Source organism: Urocitellus parryii, chromosome 16, assembly GCF_045843805.1.
Source record: "Urocitellus parryii isolate mUroPar1 chromosome 16, mUroPar1.hap1, whole genome shotgun sequence".
Lineage (NCBI taxonomy): Eukaryota > Metazoa > Chordata > Mammalia > Rodentia > Sciuridae > Urocitellus > Urocitellus parryii.
The window spans coordinates 8,318,123-8,334,792 of NC_135546.1; the positions used below are offsets into that span (position 1 = coordinate 8,318,123).

At 45.1% G+C, this 16,670-nt stretch overlaps 1 protein-coding gene across 6 annotated transcripts in view; it reads left to right on the forward strand.

Moving 5' to 3' along the window:
• The window catches only part of LOC113178803 (contactin-4), a 259,228-nt gene that overhangs the window by 225,638 nt on the left and 16,920 nt on the right, over positions 1-16,670 (forward strand). For 3 of the 6 annotated variants that reach the window (XM_077793439.1, XM_077793441.1, XM_077793443.1), the window contains exons 10-13: positions 5,796-5,971; positions 9,949-10,069; positions 13,398-13,556; positions 15,653-15,802. In XM_077793439.1, the coding sequence (XP_077649565.1) occupies positions 5,796-5,971; positions 9,949-10,069; positions 13,398-13,556; positions 15,653-15,802 (606 nt within the window). The remainder of the gene's footprint in view (positions 1-5,795; positions 5,972-9,948; positions 10,070-13,397; positions 13,557-15,652; positions 15,803-16,670) is intronic. The other 3 variants (XM_077793440.1, XM_077793442.1, XM_077793444.1) reach the window with 1 other exon arrangement.

A 16,670-nucleotide genomic window follows, 5' to 3' on the forward strand; every position in this document is an offset into this window, starting at 1 on the left:
AGTCCTGCTCCCCGACATGTTCAAGTCTGAACATTAGAGAAGCACCCGAGGCCCGCAGATAAAGCAGGGCTTATTTAAAAGGGGGAACATAGACTTCTCCTGGGAGGGAGAAGGGGGCCACAGCTGGTGTCCTGATGTCCCCTAAAGCGAGGCCGTTCTGCCTTTTTCTATGTCCTGGGCTTCCTCTGTTCTCCCGCCCTCTTCCCCTGATCTCTCTCTTTCCTGCGTCTGTCACTAAGCCCAGGGGATGCTCAGGTGGGATGGCCAAGAGGTGAGAAGCAGGTGGCCCGGGGAAGGGCCGGATGGAGCAGCCCAGGACACATTAATTAACAACCTTATAACTCCCTGTCGGGAGGGACAATCTAATTTACCCTGGGACAGGGGACCTTAACAGGTTATCTTGTTAGCATGGAGGAAGGGCTCTGAAGGCACTTCAGTCCCTCAGGGGACAGTCTCCAACTTCCCAGATTCACTCAGATTGGCCTCCTGGATCCAACCTGATCCATTCACCTCTCTATACTGACTGCCTGCCTAATTCTGGCTGCACCTTTCTCGTGCTAAACACGTTCAGTGATTTCAGCTGTTGGAGGATTCTTAGGTCCTCCGCGGGCCTGGGCGCACCAAGCTGTCCGTGAATCCACAGGGTGTTTTTCCAAAGGGCTGTGTTCTGACTCGTGCAAAATACCACTGGACTGTTGCCTCTTGAAATTGGAAAGCCACATGCTAGGAATGCAGGCCACGAGGGTGCTGGCCTTCTTTGGCAGCTTCTTGGGCACGGTGCACATGGAAATGTGGGCAGCTCTTATCCATGTGAGTTACCTGTCCCCGACACGGTGTGTATGCAGCAGATTTGTTTAAGCGTCGCTTTTTTGCCTCAATCCCTGTGAACTTTCATCCTGGATAAAAAGGTTGGCCCATGGGCTGGGGTCGTGACTCAATGGTAGAGCGCTTGCCTAGCATGTGTGAGACACTGGGTTCGAGCCTCAGCACCACATAAAAATAAATTAATTAAAGGTCCATCAACAACTAAAAGAAAAAAAATATATATATATATATATATGAAGGTTGGCCCAGCTTAGAATCACTATGAATCTCAATTCTCATCTCTAATATTCATGTATTCATGATCTTTCATTCAAACATGTGTTTTATGCAGAATTGGTCAATATAATGTATGCAGCACTGATTTTTGTTTAAGTGGGTTCAACCGTACAATGCTGCACTTCATCTGCAGAGATGTTTCCTCCAGGGTTTTTGCCATCACTCATCAACAATCGTGGTGGCAGCATTTAAATGTTGTTAAAAATAGTTCTCTGTCCCTCTGCCCTGTGACTTTAGAGGTTAAACTGACTCTCAGCTCTTTGATGAGCTTCAGGCCTTTGAAGAAATCCATTTTTTTTTAATTTTCCTTGTAAAAAATGTATGTTAAAAAAAATCCTACTAAGAACATTGTCAAAACCATTACACTTAAGAAATTTGCTTACCAGAGAAAATGCATTAAGATGACTAAACACATTAAATTAAATTGACTACAACACATTAAACTGTTTCTTAAAAGGCACCGAGCATGGTTGGGCATAGAGATCAGTGGAAAAGCCCTTGCCTAGCATGTGTGAGGCCCTGGGTTCGATCCTTGGCACTGGGGAGAAAAAACTAAACTAAACTAAAAGACACCAAGGGATTGTCTTGGCACTACAAATGAAATGTTAAAAAAGTTACCAATGGAAATGGGATGGTTGGTATGTATAGGCAAAACCTCATGGAAATGGAATTCTTGTCCCATGAACCCCAAAGACTTGTTTTACAGAGAATAGCTCTAATTGAGGAAATCTTTTCAACAACAGCCGAAGTCAGAATGTTCTATGGCTTGGATGCCTGTTGTACGTTTGGAATTGGTGCAAGGAGTTGTTGATCTCATCGTTAATGAAGTGCTTAATAAGTCTGCTTCATGGCTGCTACAGCCTCTACCACAAAGCAGTTTACCAACTGTCATCTATATGTTACAGAAAACACTGTAGAAAGTAAGAATGTTTGTAAGCACGAGGGCGGGGGAGCACTTGGCACAAAAATTTCTAAGCAAGAGTCCCAATGATGTCATTCTCTCCCGTAGGAACCGACCTCAAGAATGAACATTGATTGAGGGGTGTCATTGATCCTACTTATTTTTGCTAATTACATCCAAATCCAGCCACGAATTTGCATCTCGAGTTCTAATTGCCTCTGAGAGTTCTCTGCACAGAACAGTAGCTACTAGAGTGACTCTCTTCAGAACAGAAGTCAGAAATACAGGTTCCTGCTGATCTTGATGAATTAGAACCAAAGGAAGGGAGACAGTTTGTTTTCGCAAGAAGCCATCTGTTTGTTTGTGTACAGCGCTTGTATTGAAATTGAAGGAAATTAATCCGGTAAAAAAAAAAGAAAAGTATCAGAACTCATAAACGCGGTAAACAAGAGCACTCAGGAAACATACACTCCGAGAAAACCAAGAAGCTAATGAGGTTTCTAAACCTCTTTAGTTTAATCTTCTCTAGTCCCGAGGAGACCTCTCTTGGTGTGTGTACAGCGTATATGACTTATTTTGCATTGATTCTTGCTGCTTTGGAGCTCACAACGCAAATCGGCGACAAGTGCTCGATTAATGAATTAGTGGCTGTCAGCTTAGCAACTGTACCAACATGATCCTTTATTTTAGGGACTTCTCTGGTCCTTGGTTAACAGGCAGCTGAATTTGCCAATTTAATAAAAATAATAATAATAATAACACCTGTCCCAAACCCCTACATGTGCATAAAGTGCTGAACAGTTTCTTCAGGAGATTGCTGCCAATCAAAAGTGGGAGACAGGTGGTCAGGAGTGTGGCTCAGTGGTATAGGTGTGCTGATTGTACACTCCAAGTTCCATGTGTAAGCTTAGAGCTACAGCTAGCATTTTAGACCTGAAATCACCCCTGCGTGCTACCTGTCGAAGGCAGGAAGTTCATTTCTCTTGTAGCCTCTGAAACCAGGTGTGACCCATGGCAGGGATTCTTTGAATTTCCTTCTGCATTAAAATATCTTCAGTTGAGGAAACACACTAAAGAGTGCAGATTGCTAGATTATGCCCTTAGACTTTCTCTCTGGATGATTTGTGAATGAATATCATGCTTTCGGCTAAATGAAGCAAAGTGTGGTGGTGGTGGTGCATACCTGCAATCCCAGCAACTCAGGAGACTGAGGCAGGAGGATTGCAAGTGTGAGGCCAGCCTCAGCAATGTCATGAGACCCTGTCTCAAAATAAAGAATAAAAAGAGAGGGCGGGGGTGGTGCTGGGATTGTGGCTCAGTGGTAGAGCACTCTCCTCAATCCTCAGCACCACATAAAAATAAAATAAAGATATTGTGTCCACCTAAAACTAAAAAAATAAATATTTTCAAAAAAGTATTTTTTAAAAAAAAAAATGGGCAGGAGACATGGCTCAGTGGTTTAGCATCCCTAGGTTCAATCCCCAGTACCAAAAAAAAAAAAAAATAGGAAAATCAATGAAGAGAGGCATGAGTTTCATCTGTTAAAAATAGGGTTGGTGGGGCTGGGATTATAGCTAGTGATAGAGCCTTGAATGTGTGAGGCACTGGGTTTGATCCTCAGCACCACATAAAAGTAAATAAATAAAGATATTGTGTCCATCTGCAACTAAATAAATATTTTTAAAAATAGGGTTGATGATAGAACCTGTTTGTTAGGAATAAATGAAATCATTGTAAATGAAACCAGTAACTTAACATCAGCAAGGGACTTAGCGATCATGACTGCTATTATTCCTTTTTTCATGTATGATATCCAATGAGACATACTTGTTGGATAATGAACAAATGAATGATTATTCAAATGAAAAAATAAATTGCCAAATCAGCTATCCAAAGTAGAATTGGGGAATCTCTCCATCCAAAAAAAAAAAAAAAAAAACCATAGAGATATATGGTTTTAGCCTAAGATTGTCTGACTTCATTTTATAGGTGAGGAAAATTTAAATTCAAAAACACCAAATGACATGTCGAGTCAAAATCAGGCTATTCCGCTGGGCACAGGGGCGCACACCTGTCATCCAGCAGCTCAGGAGGCTGAGGCAGGAGGACGGCAAGTTCAAAGCCAGCCTCAGCAACTGAGTGAGGCCCTCAGCCACTTCATAAGATCCTGTTTCAAAATAAAATATAAAAAGGGCTGGGGGGGGTGGATGTGGCTCAGTGGCTAAGCATCCCTGACACCAAAAAATAAAATAAAAAATTTTTTAAAAGGCGGGGGCTCTTCCTAGAATCTTGCTTACAATAAGATTTGTTCTTACCTATCCTTCCCCCAGTCGAAAAATAAAATAAATAAAATAAAAATCCTGGGCTGTACCTACCTATTCCTGAGGGTTAGTGAATCAATAGATTTTTATTATGTGGCTTACAAAAGCTTTAGGCTTTGAAATAAGGGGATTTCTGTCCCATTACCTCGTCGCCGGTAGGACCCGATATTCACTTCTCATTTCAGAAATGTCACTCATCCCGCGGTGACTAGAAGTGCATCATCCCACTTACCACAATTCTGCCCTATTTGGGGGGAAACAAGCCAAAGCATATTCTACCACTTGATGATAAACTGCTTAGGACCGAGACTTGATAACAACCAGAGGTGCTTTCTCTCCGTGATTGAGTAAAAGGGAAGAACTCCGTGACCAATAGTGTCTTGGTAGCGGGAATGTGAGCGTGGGTTGATGAGAACTAGGGCCCCCCAATAAATGCTGGAGATGATCGACAGAGGGGAATGGATTGGGTTAGTACAGAACACAGACGCGCATCAGAACGCCTCATCGCAGCCTATAAACAGGCACGGACATCGCGTGTCAAATAAAAAAGAAAAAGCAATAGCAAAATTAAAGTTCCCCATGAAAGACCAGTTTGAATTTTCCAGAGGAGATTTTCATCTAAACAAGTTCACTTCATGAATATTCATCTAGTTCACAGCTGGAAACATAGGTCTGCGACTGTAGGAGAGAGTCCATCCGTGTTCTCTTGTTGCCTGGTCTGGTTTGGATTCATCTGATTTGCCGTCGTTTGTTTGGTTTGGGTTTAGTATTGAGAATTTTCTGGAATATGGGCTGAATCCAGAATGTCGATCCTGTAGGCAGTGATGCGGCCTTTGTATTTGATTCAAACCCTTTGCCGCCCCCTTGTGCTCTCTGACACACGTGATGAGATCGTCTTGCCTCGGAGGGTAAGAAATTAGGTGTTTGTGAATGTAACTTGGGAGTTTATGAACTGTCTCCATTCAGCAAGCCTGTCCGCCCCCAGCAAAACTGTCCTGTAAATGTGGACCTTAAGATCTAATTGATAGCTGGGCACGCTGGTATATGCCTGGAATCCCAGGGGCTCTGGAGGCTGAGGCAAGAGGATCGAGAGTTCAAAGCCAGCCTCAGCAAAGGTGAGGCACGCAGCAACTCAGGGAGACCCTGTCTCTAAATAAAATGCAAAACGGGACTGGGGATGGGGCTCAGGGGTCAAGTGTAGCTTTACTGAAAATGCAAAGTTACTAGAGCCTTCTTTCTGTTTTCCCTGAGCATCTGCAGAGATCTAACCTCAGGGCTCCCCGGCTGGGTTCCGTCACTTGGGGAAGGTTCACATAATGAGCAGTTTCATCTTTTCGTCTTCAAAACGACTTCCTGGCCCACATCTGGGCTTCCCAGATGACCAAAGCCAAGCCACTCCTGCCTGCTCCCGGGTGCGGGGTTGGAGGCCCACCATGCCCGCTGTCTGTCTCTGGTCTTGTTTCCACTCTCAGATCCCACCAGGGTGATGGTCCCCCCTTCCAGCATGGACGTCACGGTGGGAGAGAGCATCGTCCTGCCATGCCAGGTGACCCACGATCACTCCCTGGACATCGTCTTCACGTGGTCCTTTAATGGACACCTGATAGACTTCGACCGAGACGGGGACCACTTTGAAAGAGTCGGAGGGGTAAGTATTAACGTCACCCTGTCCACGGGCCTGCTGTCAACTGTGTCCAGCAATCCCACAGGCGGGTTATGGGTTCCTGTGTGTCAAGGAGGAGACTGAAGCTCCTAGGACGTCACATTCTTCCAGTTCCTAGATTGCCACACTCCGTTTTGAACTTCAAAGCCCCAAGCTCTGTGCCCCAATCCATGCGCTTGACCCTAGACCTGGTTAGAGAAAGAACTTCAGAATAGTCACCTCGTATGTCTTTAGGCTGCTAATCGTCCCTCCCCTTAGCTCTTGTAGAAGACTCATGGTTGCGAATTTAGGATTTGCTTTCTTGATTCTACAAGTCTGGTGAGGCTATGTATTACTTGCAGGTAATTTTAATCCAAGTGCTTGATTTTTGAAAGGCCTTACTTTTCACGGTGCACGTTCTCAATAAATACACAACAAGGAAAGGTTGAATCTAGAAACAATGCACAGTTTTGTGTCTATCAGAATCATTCTGAAACTGGACAACATGGTGCGTGCATGTAATCCCAGCGACTCAGGAGGCTGAGGCAGGAGGATTGCTTGCCAGTTTGAGACCAGCCTCATTGATTTAATGAGACCGTGTCTCAAAATTCAAAACAAAAAGGCGCAGGGATGTGGCTCAGTGGTAAAGTGCCCTGGGTTCAATCCTTCGTACCAAACAAACAAACAAAAATATCATTCTCAAAAAAAAATTTTTCTTTATCCTAACCCAGCTCTGCATTCCTATTGGTAATAAAGATTCTTTCTGGCTGCCGTTATTTTGGAGGCACTTAATCAAAATAGAGCAGAATTCAAAAATGGAGCTACATTGCCAACACAATGACTGACTTGTGCATTATCTTACCTGCTTTAGGTTGAGTATAAATGGCCTAAAGCTCACCATCCAGGACATGAAGGGGCATGTCTTCTACCGAACGTCTGTTCATGACAGGCAGGCCGACTTTCTCAAATGAGTTCCAGCTACAGAATTCCGCAGAACAACTTGAATGACTATTTTTTTTTTTCTCTTCCTCTCAGCATAGAATCCAACCGGCACCATTTCAGATAAATAGGAGAGAAGTTCATGCATTGCATCCAATAGAAGTCGCAGTTCCTTAGGGACTGTCTCTTGGGACCCTGGTTGGGAGAGGCTGGATGACACGGCCCATCTGAACCACTCTGGACCTCTTCCACGGGGTTCCGCTGAATCACTCTGGCTAAGTGACAAGATCATTACCTATTTCATGAGGGCATCGAAGCTATGAAATACCTTGAGGTCTAAAAAAAAAATATGCATACCCCAGTGCCTACCTCAAAAGAAATACTGCATAAACTTTAATGCTTCTATGACACGGAGGAAGGATAACACTGGTTGTGATAACAGGAAATGCAAGTCGAGAAAATCCTGCCTATATTAAGCAGAAGAGTTGTTTGCACATTAAAACCAATTTCTTGGGCAAGAGAAAGAGTTATAAAAAAAAAATTCTTCCCCAATCAGAATAGAGGTGGGACAATCAAATTGGATGTCCTCGTAATCATACCTGGTTGGTTCCAAGGGAAAATCTCTTTCTATGAAATTCTTACTTCGATCCTATTTTTTTTTTATATTTGTTTCATTTTAAAGATACAAATTCGGTCAAAATTGGAGAATCACTAGAGCGTGTTCTAAAAATCCCCAAATCAGAGAGCATACGAAACAGGCCACAGGAAGTCTCTTTGACATTCACGTCCCAGTGAATACAGTGAATTAAGGAGATGGTATAGGCATGTCCTTACTGCCAACGTGGCTTCTGTCTTAAAATCAATGCACCTTTCATATTCCCTATGGGAGGCTGGTTTTTTATCCAAACCTCTATTCAAGTGTTATATGTCACTTGAATATTTATATCTCCAGTGTTATGTTTCCCCAGACAAAATATCTTAGGTTAAAAAAAATCATTGATAATAATACTGATAGTCGGGCTCGGTGGTGCACACCTGTAATCCCAGCGACTTGGGAGGCTGAGGCAGGAGGATCGTGAGTTCAAAGCCAGCCTCAGCAATTTAGCAAGGTGCTAAGCAACTCAGTGAGACCCTGTCTCTCCATAAAATACAAAATAGGGCTGGGGATGTGACTCAGTGGTTAAGCACCCCTGGGTTCAATCCCTGATGCCAAAACAATAATAATAATACTATTGATGATGATGGTGGTAATGATAATTCCTTCTATTTGCCTAATCATTTGCAAAGAACCTTCTTATATATTAGCTCCCTAATCCCCACAGAATCCATAGGAAATAAGTGAGCATCTATTATCTCCTGTTACTGAGACATGGTCAGTGCCTAGTAAAAACTGGATGAAAATCCTAAGTGTTATAAGTAACAGACTTTCAGATTTAAAAAAAAAAAAAATTCATAGCTCTCCTTGAGTTAGCTTTAAGGTCTTTGACATGATTGTTTCAGAAAGAAAATTGATCATGACCATCAATAATACCAGTTTAAATTTACTGTGTGCTTCACAGTCTGTAAAAAGGATTTTGAGTAGCCGCACAATCTGATTTGATTCTCACCGCACAGCACAGTGGAGCGAGACATCCATCTTTCAAAGGTCAATAAACTTAAGGTCCAGAGAGATTAAGAGACTTAGATGAAATCACACAGCAGGGGTCCGCCCAAGACAACTAAGTATCAAAACTTGAGCGTCCCCTTCGCTGTGTGCTTTGGCCTCTGTGCTAATCCCCCGACAGCCATTGGTAGCTTCTTCCATTGTCTTTGGTAAATATGAATGTTCTCCTGACACACAGGATGGAAACTCAGGACTTGCTGACTCCCAGTGAGAATAAGGTCTTTCTGGAGAGTCTTAGAGCAAAATATTATGAAGAATGGGGACTATATGGCTGACTGTGTGGGTTCAAATCTGGCCCCGATTTTTAGGAGCTAAGTGACCGTTGGCAAGTCACCTCACCTGTTTGTAGTAGAGTTTCCTCGTCTGTGAAATCAAAAGAGCACCTGCCTCTCAGAACGTGTGTTTAGTGAGTTAACAGAACTAAACCACTTGAACGGTGGCCGCCATATGCAAAATGCCATTGAGTCTCGCCAGGATGGTGGCCATTTGCAGAAAGAGCATTCAGGGTATGGATCCACTTTCCATCTGGGGTTTGGAAGGGGAAAACTCGGGTGGGCGGGTAGATGGTTAATTATTTTGCTATTCTTTGGGAGTTTGGAAAGAGGCAGAGCATCTCAACACCTGGCCTGTGGGATGGACCTATGCTGGAGCAGATGTTCACCAGGCTCTGGATGAACAGGGATAAGAAACCAGAGTCCCTTCATTCAAATGCCACCTTTGTGCCAGCCTGAGGAGGGAATCTCTCCTGTTTATTAGAAGTCCCACGCTGTTGAATGCTGTAGAAATATTTCTGGGGCACAGAGACATCTCTAGACCCGGGGATGTAATTAGTCCTATTCATCTGCTAATCAAACGTGCATTTGGCATTCGGAAAACAAATTAGCACCTGTTCCACACTAGGTGATGGGAGATTTCCCTGGGGAGTCTGGTCTTCATAATCCTTTAATTCAAACCTGGGAGCAATCAAAATTGCTGGCTGTAGAACAAGGCTCTACAGGAAATTGCCAAAAGCCTGCAAACCGGGGGACGGTTTGCTTCCTCTTTCCAGATGTGGAGTGGCAAAGTGTTGGAATGCCAACGCAGAGGGCAGGTGGAGGACATGTCGGAGAAACCCCCAGGACTAGATCAGGAGCCACCTTACGGTGGCAGAACCGCTCCAGGGAGCCAGCCCGAGAGGCCACACACCTGAGGTCTCTGGAAGGTGCCATCCGAAGGCGTTGGCGCTGCGATGTGTCAATCAGGAGCATCCACGGCCTGTGTCGCTAATGTTGTCATCGGCTGGCGGAAAAATAAATCCATTAGTCACCGTGTCCTTCATGTGCGGAGGATGTTTAGAGCTCATTAGAAAGTAATCGTAGCCCACTCTCCCCTCCTTTATCAGCAGGATTCAGCTGGAGATTTGATGATCCGAAACATCCAACTGAAGCATGCTGGGAAATACGTCTGCATGGTCCAAACCAGTGTGGACAAGTTATCGGCCACAGCAGACCTGATTGTAAGAGGTATTGGATTTTTTTCCGACCCACCCCCTGCTCTTTTGTCTTTAAAACATTTTTTGTGATATCTACTGTGGCACAGAGTTCTAAGACCTCAGTGGTTTCCAAGTATGGAGGAAAAAATTTTAAAAAAGACATGAACTACATGTTAGCAGTGGTTAGTTACCAGTCCCCAGAAGTTTCTAGAAGTTCCTCCTGAGGCAATGTCAGAAGCTATAACGAGCAAGCCCAGTTTCTTTATACTGAAAGTGTTGCCTGCAAGCACCCCCAAATTAGGGCAGCTGGGGTCCCTGTGATTTCCTAGAATGACTTAAGATTAACCAAAGCCAAGAGTCTCAAAAGGGTTTCACCTGGGCCTTTGTGGGTCTCCTCTGGGCTAACCCACAGTGTTCTGGGCAGCCGGCTATTTGAACAGTAGTTTAGGAAGTTTATCATCAGACTGCTACCAGATTCATTTTTTTCTTGTAAAACTAATGAGTTTGGTTTTTTTTTAATATCACTTTAGGGGTGACAGGAAACACCCCTTTGGTTTCCTGGGATGTAGCGAATAAGCTGAGGTGAATAGCAAAAACTAGCATTTGTGCGAATCTCTTTTGAGTGTCCCCAACTTGATGTAACCTGGACCTAAGCTAAGTTAGGCCCACGGAGCCCATTCCAAGTTCCACTTAGTGGATTTTCAAGAAATACCTTTAAATAAAAATTAAAGCACTAGTGAACCAGTGTGCATACCAGAACCAGGCTGGTGCATGCTCAGGGATTTCCTAAAGTATTAAAAATAAAAACTGGGTCAGGAGGTTAGGTCAGGGATAAGCAGGCTCACCTCGCATGCATGAGACCCTGGGTGGGATCCCCAGCACCATAAAAAAAAATTGATAAAGAAAATAAAAATAAAGACGAAGCCAACCCAGAACATGAAAATAATATCTTGGCTTGCAGCTCCTTGGTCAGAATTCCTAACTATAGGTGTGGAGCCCTCTTTAGCCAGCTGGCTCAGCCCAGGTGGAGCTTTGAGAGCAAGAAAATAAAGATCCAGGAGATCAGCATTGGAGTCAGGGTGAACCAGGGAACAAGGCATGGTGGGAAATACCTCCAATTCTGCGCTGTATCCTCTCGGTAGAAGGTGACAGGGAGATGTGTAGGAATTAGCACCTTAAGGGTGCTAAGGTTAAAGAAAAAATAGCATTTATTTCATGTATGCTTTGGTTATCTTTAAATTGCCTTTAAAAAAAATCATTCAGTCATGGTGCATATAAGAAGAAAAAAAAATCTTATAACTTAGGTTGATCTGCCCACAGAATATCTTAACAGAAACGTGTTTAATTCTACTTAAAAAGAAAAAAAAAATACACCAGAGTCGATCTGCTCTCTCCTTAGGGACAAAAGGATTCTATTGCTGGAGATTTATCCTCTATTTAATTAGGATAATGTTCAGATCAGCCGTTTAAACGCCAATAAATTAGACTGATAAATATTTAAGTCAGTAATCCTTGAAGTTCTTAAATGATACTGTATACTTCATTTCACAGAGAATAACATCGAAGTTGCAAACGCAGCCCAAAAGAAAATCTAGTTCTAATCAGCTAATAAGGCCAATAAATTAATATGCCATTTTAAACCCTAATCTCTCATCTTATCTCCTTCTGCTTTGTCCGGGCAGACTTTCTGCACTTTGCAGTAGAGAGACCCTTACAGGAGCCTGGGGGGAGATTTTGATGTTTGAATCGAGTATGGCTTTGAGGGCTGGGTCTCCCCCTTTCCTCAATCCATAGCAGCACCTTCAAAGGCCACCCCTGAGCAAGCAGCAGACACCAGCCTCAACCCAACCGTCCCTCTGCTGTTGTTTGTCACACACAAAAAACAAAAAAACAAAAAAACTGTATGCACCCCTGACCATGTTATCATTTTGCTCAAAGGACTGACAGTTGCACATGTCATCATTTTGAAAGAGAACCAACTTCCTTAAAAACAAGTTAGCAAACATTCCTTCAGGTCATAACTGCACAGGTTGGTGGGGGTGGGGTGGGGGGGCAGGAAGATAAAGAAAAATAAGCAAAGCCCTGAAAATACCATTTTTTTCTCCAAAGGTCAAATTCTTACGACCCTCTACATTTCCTTCTTACACATGGGGGCCCACGGTGGTCTCAGATACTTCCTGTCATTGGCAATTTCTGAGGAGTGTGGAGGGAACACGATTCCATTTAGTGATCCTTGGGTTCTGAAGACCATCGAAGCAGTACCCATAAAGAAACAAAGGATGGAAATTGAATCCGACTTTGCACCCTCTGGGTGGGGTCTCTTATTTTTCCCTGTCCCTGGGACATGGCCCAGTGGTACTTGGGGAGGGCATCGGATTGCTCTCCTGGAGATCAGCAACCCCCCCTCCCCAGGAGTATCTCTTTCCGCTTGTCCCCATAGGACCCCCATCTCTCCTGAGGCGCTCAGTTGTGTCTTGTTTCTGCCTGGGCGGAAATTTCCCTGTTGGAAACCAGGATGCATCTGGTTGGGTCTTTGCCCTGGGCCTGCCAGTTGCTCTCCACTCCTCTGATTCTTTATCATTCCCACGCTTGCGTTTAAGTCTGACTTCCCCTCCTTCCCGTGGCTTAAGGGCTTGGTCAGAAACAAGGAGAGTTGGGAGGGGTGAGAAGAAAAACACAGCGGTGACCTGCAGAAGGACCAGGGAGGACCTTCAGACGCTCACCCAGTTCTGACATGGCTTTGAAGAAAGAGGAGTGTGGGAGTCAGGAGCACTGCTCCTATTCACAGCTGTCCCCCTTGCACACCAGCGTGTGGCCCTCCTGGACGCGGGGAGGAGCCAGGGTGTTAGTCATCCCCGGGCAGCAGAATTTCACAGAGCAAGGCAGACACCCTCAAAGTTTTAAAGCTAGTTCTGCTCCAGTCCACATCCTTGATGACCGAAAGGACCCTTTTCAGCAGAGAATAATCACGAAACCAGGAAGAGTGGTGTCTCTGTTGTCACCACCGTGTCCCCAGAGAGCGGTGCCCATGACCCACAGGAGGAACCCACGCGTGTATATATAATGAGTGGAGGAATGAACTTGGACCTTAGGTGCCCCATATTCTCTCCTCGCATCAGGACAAACACTCTCCTGTAAGGCTCGGCTTGGTGGCGGCTTTCCTTCTTATCGCCCCTGGAAGCCAGGGGCACGCCTCGTTGATCTGTGTACTTCCAGAGCCCAGCACAGGGCCCAGCCCCTAGCAGGTGGTCATAAAGGATTTGTCAAGTCAGGAGTCGGGGAGGGGATCAGCCGTCGGGTGGGTCGCTTACCAGGTCACTTGTCATTACTGATCCGACTCCGGGGGGTCTCTTTCCCAGGTCCTCCGGGTCCCCCAGAGGCGGTGACAATAGACGAGATCACGGACACCACTGCCCAGCTGTCCTGGAGACCCGGGCCTGACAACCACAGCCCCGTCACCATGTACGTCATCCAAGCCAGGACTCCCTTCTCCGTGGGCTGGCAGGCAGTCAGTACAGGTACCACGCTGGGGCTGGGTGCTGGGTGCTGGGCGCTGGGTGTGTCTCTCCGGGACTTCCACAGCACAGTGAGACGGACAGACAGCCAACTGGGACAGGCACCAAGGGACAACTGCAGATGATGCAGTGTGGCCGGGTCTCCCAGACCTCGGCCCGCCGTGGCCGTCAGTGACTTAATAGTTTTCTCTATAACGACTCCTGTTTTGCTGGGGTTTTTGGTTTTGTTTTGTCTTGTTTTTGCTTCTCTTAAGCAATAGTATCTGTGAAGTGATAGGTCTGATACTGGGTTTTTTTCTTTGTTCCGTAACAAATTTAAAACCGATTATTAAAAAATAATTGCATGCATCTGTGTATTCCTTAAAATCATCCTTGTACCACTGTGGTAGGTTGGGAAGCCGTGGGCTACACCAACCTTATTTCTATTTATTTATTTATTTACTTATTTACTTATTTATTTATTTTTTGGTACTGGGAATTCAACCCCAGGGCACTTAACCATTAAGCCACATCCCTCGCCCTTTTCTATTTTATTTTTATTTATTCATTCATTCATTCATTCATGTGTGTGTGTGTGTGTGTGTGTGTGTGTGTGTGTTGCTGGGAATTGAACCCAGGGCGCTGAACCATTAAGCCACATCCCTGGCCTTTATTGAGGGGGACGGAGTTTCACTGGGGATTGAACTCAGCAGTGCTCAACCACCGAGCCCCCTCCCCAGCCCTATTCTGTATTTTATTTAGAGACAGGGTCTCACTGAGTTACTTAGGGCCTCACTGTTGCTAAGGCTGGCTTTGAACTCGCCATCCTCCTGCCTCAGCCTCCCGAGCTGCTGATGTTATAGGTGTGCACCACTCTGCCCAACCCCTGGCCTTATTTTTTTTTTCCATTTTATTTAGAGACAGGGTCTCGCTGAGTTGCTTAGGGCCTCACTTTTGCTGAGGCTGGCTTTGAACTCAGGATCCTCCTGCCTCAGCCTCCCGAGTTGCAGGGATGACAGGCGTGCACCACTCTGCCCAACCCCTGGACTTTTTTCTTTTTTTCTTTTTTTCCATTTCATTTTGAGACAGGGTCTTGCTGAGTTGCTTAGGGCCTCAGTAATATGCCAGGCTTTAATCCAGTCTTAGTAAAGCTTCTGCATGACTTTCCAGAAAGCAGTATCTAGGAGCCTTTTGAACTGCTGCCTCTCAGTTCAGGTGGATAGATTTGGGGATGAAGAGGTATGAAGTTTTTAAAATCAATTTACAAATTTTAGCATAATTTTTTTCCAGACCATCCTTAGTGGCAGTAACATTTTCACCTTCTTTCCTTTTTTTAAATCATTTTTTATAATTTTTTTATAATTATGGTATACCCCTATATTTCTTAAAGTTTCGTAATCATTTCGCTTTGGGGTCCTAATTCTTACACCTCTGTCAGTGTCCCATTTTTAAATTTAGATTCATTTGAGCAGAAGGTTGGATGAAAAACAGGTAATTCCTGCAAGAAATTTACACATTTCCATAGTCCCCGAGGGCTGCCTTATGTGGCCTCCAAGTTTCAATGTAGTGGGACCCAATTTTATGCAATTTATATAAATTGTTGATTTGAACAACCCCTACTTTTTTTTTCATTTTAGCTTAATCGAATCTCAGAAACAGCCTTCCGTGGTAACACTGAGTTTCTGTTGAGTCGCGGGAGTGTTAGATGAGAAGCATCTGGAAGTGAGGCAGTGACTTCTAGCCTTGACTGCTATCTCCCTACAGCTTCTGTTAAACGGGCGCAGTAAGGATTGTGTAAGAACAGACATAACCTGACTCGTTGGATAGCTGTCAGAAGGAAAGCTCGCCTATAGAGTCCATGTGGGAAAAACCTGTTAGGTGATCCTAAGAATAGATCCCAGTCAGGTAGCTTCAGGCTTGGAGGGCCTTGCATTTTTATGAGGTCATCTGCTGGCATCTGATTTGAGTGTGTTAGTTGAACAGAGCTCGGGGGTTACCATCAAACCACCTACGAGGCCCTGAATGAGGTGATGGATGGATGACAGATGGATGGGGTCTGCATTGGTCTGTTTGTCTTCTGGGAATCCTGCGAAACCACCTCATCTTTTGATGTCTCGCAGTCCCAGAACTCATCGATGGGAAGACATTCACTGCGACGGTGGTGGGCTTGAACCCTTGGGTCGAATACGAATTCCGGACCGTCGCAGCCAACGTGATCGGCATCGGGGAGCCCAGCCGGCCCTCGGAGAAGCGGAGGACGGAAGAGGCCCGTGAGTAGCCCCCCCTGGGATTGACCTCATCTGTTCCAGCCGCGCCTGCTCCTTTGGAGAGACTTTCAATTCTTCACTACTCTTCCCACCAGAGGAGTCTGTGTATTGGCACGTTCTTCCCCTTAAACGATTTTAAAAGATCAGAAGTCAGGCCAGCAGGAGGTGAGCTGGGCAGGCAGTGAGTTGTGATCACCAGTTGGGTCCGCCACGTTGGGTTCCCTGGTAGAGCCAGAAGCGCTTTCAAAATCCAACTCTTGCTGGGCGCAGTGGTGCACGCCTGTCATCCCAGCAGTCTGGGAGGCTGAGGCAGGAGGATCGCGGGTTCAAAGCCAGCCTCAGCCAAAGCAAGGTGCTAAGCCACTCAGTGAGACCCTGACTCTAAATAATACAAAACAGGGCTGGGGATGTGGCTCTGTGGTCGAGCGCCCCTGAGTTCAATCCCTGGTCCCCACCCCCCCGAAAAAAAAGTCCTTCTTCACGGGTTCAGAGGTCACCAAGATCCTAATGGGATTATTACAAATCAATCCCCAAACCCACATTTCAAATGACATCCTCTCACAGAGATCAATGATGGCAAAAAAAAAAAAAAAAAAATGTCTCCAGAAAGTTCCTCTAGAATCTTCCTGGGGTCTAAACCATCCCAGAAGCTAAGACTTAGAACATCTGGAGACAGTTTGAGCAGAGGTAGAGAACATCTGTTCATCTGGGCCGGACTTCTCTCCTGTGAGAAGAAGAAGAAGTGGTGCACCCACGTGGGTGGTCTTTGTAGAGATAAGCCGAATGGTTGTTTTCGACCCCTGCAAAATTATAATTGAATTAATGCCACTCAGCGATCCTGGGGAGGAAACCAGCCCAATTTCCCCCCTCT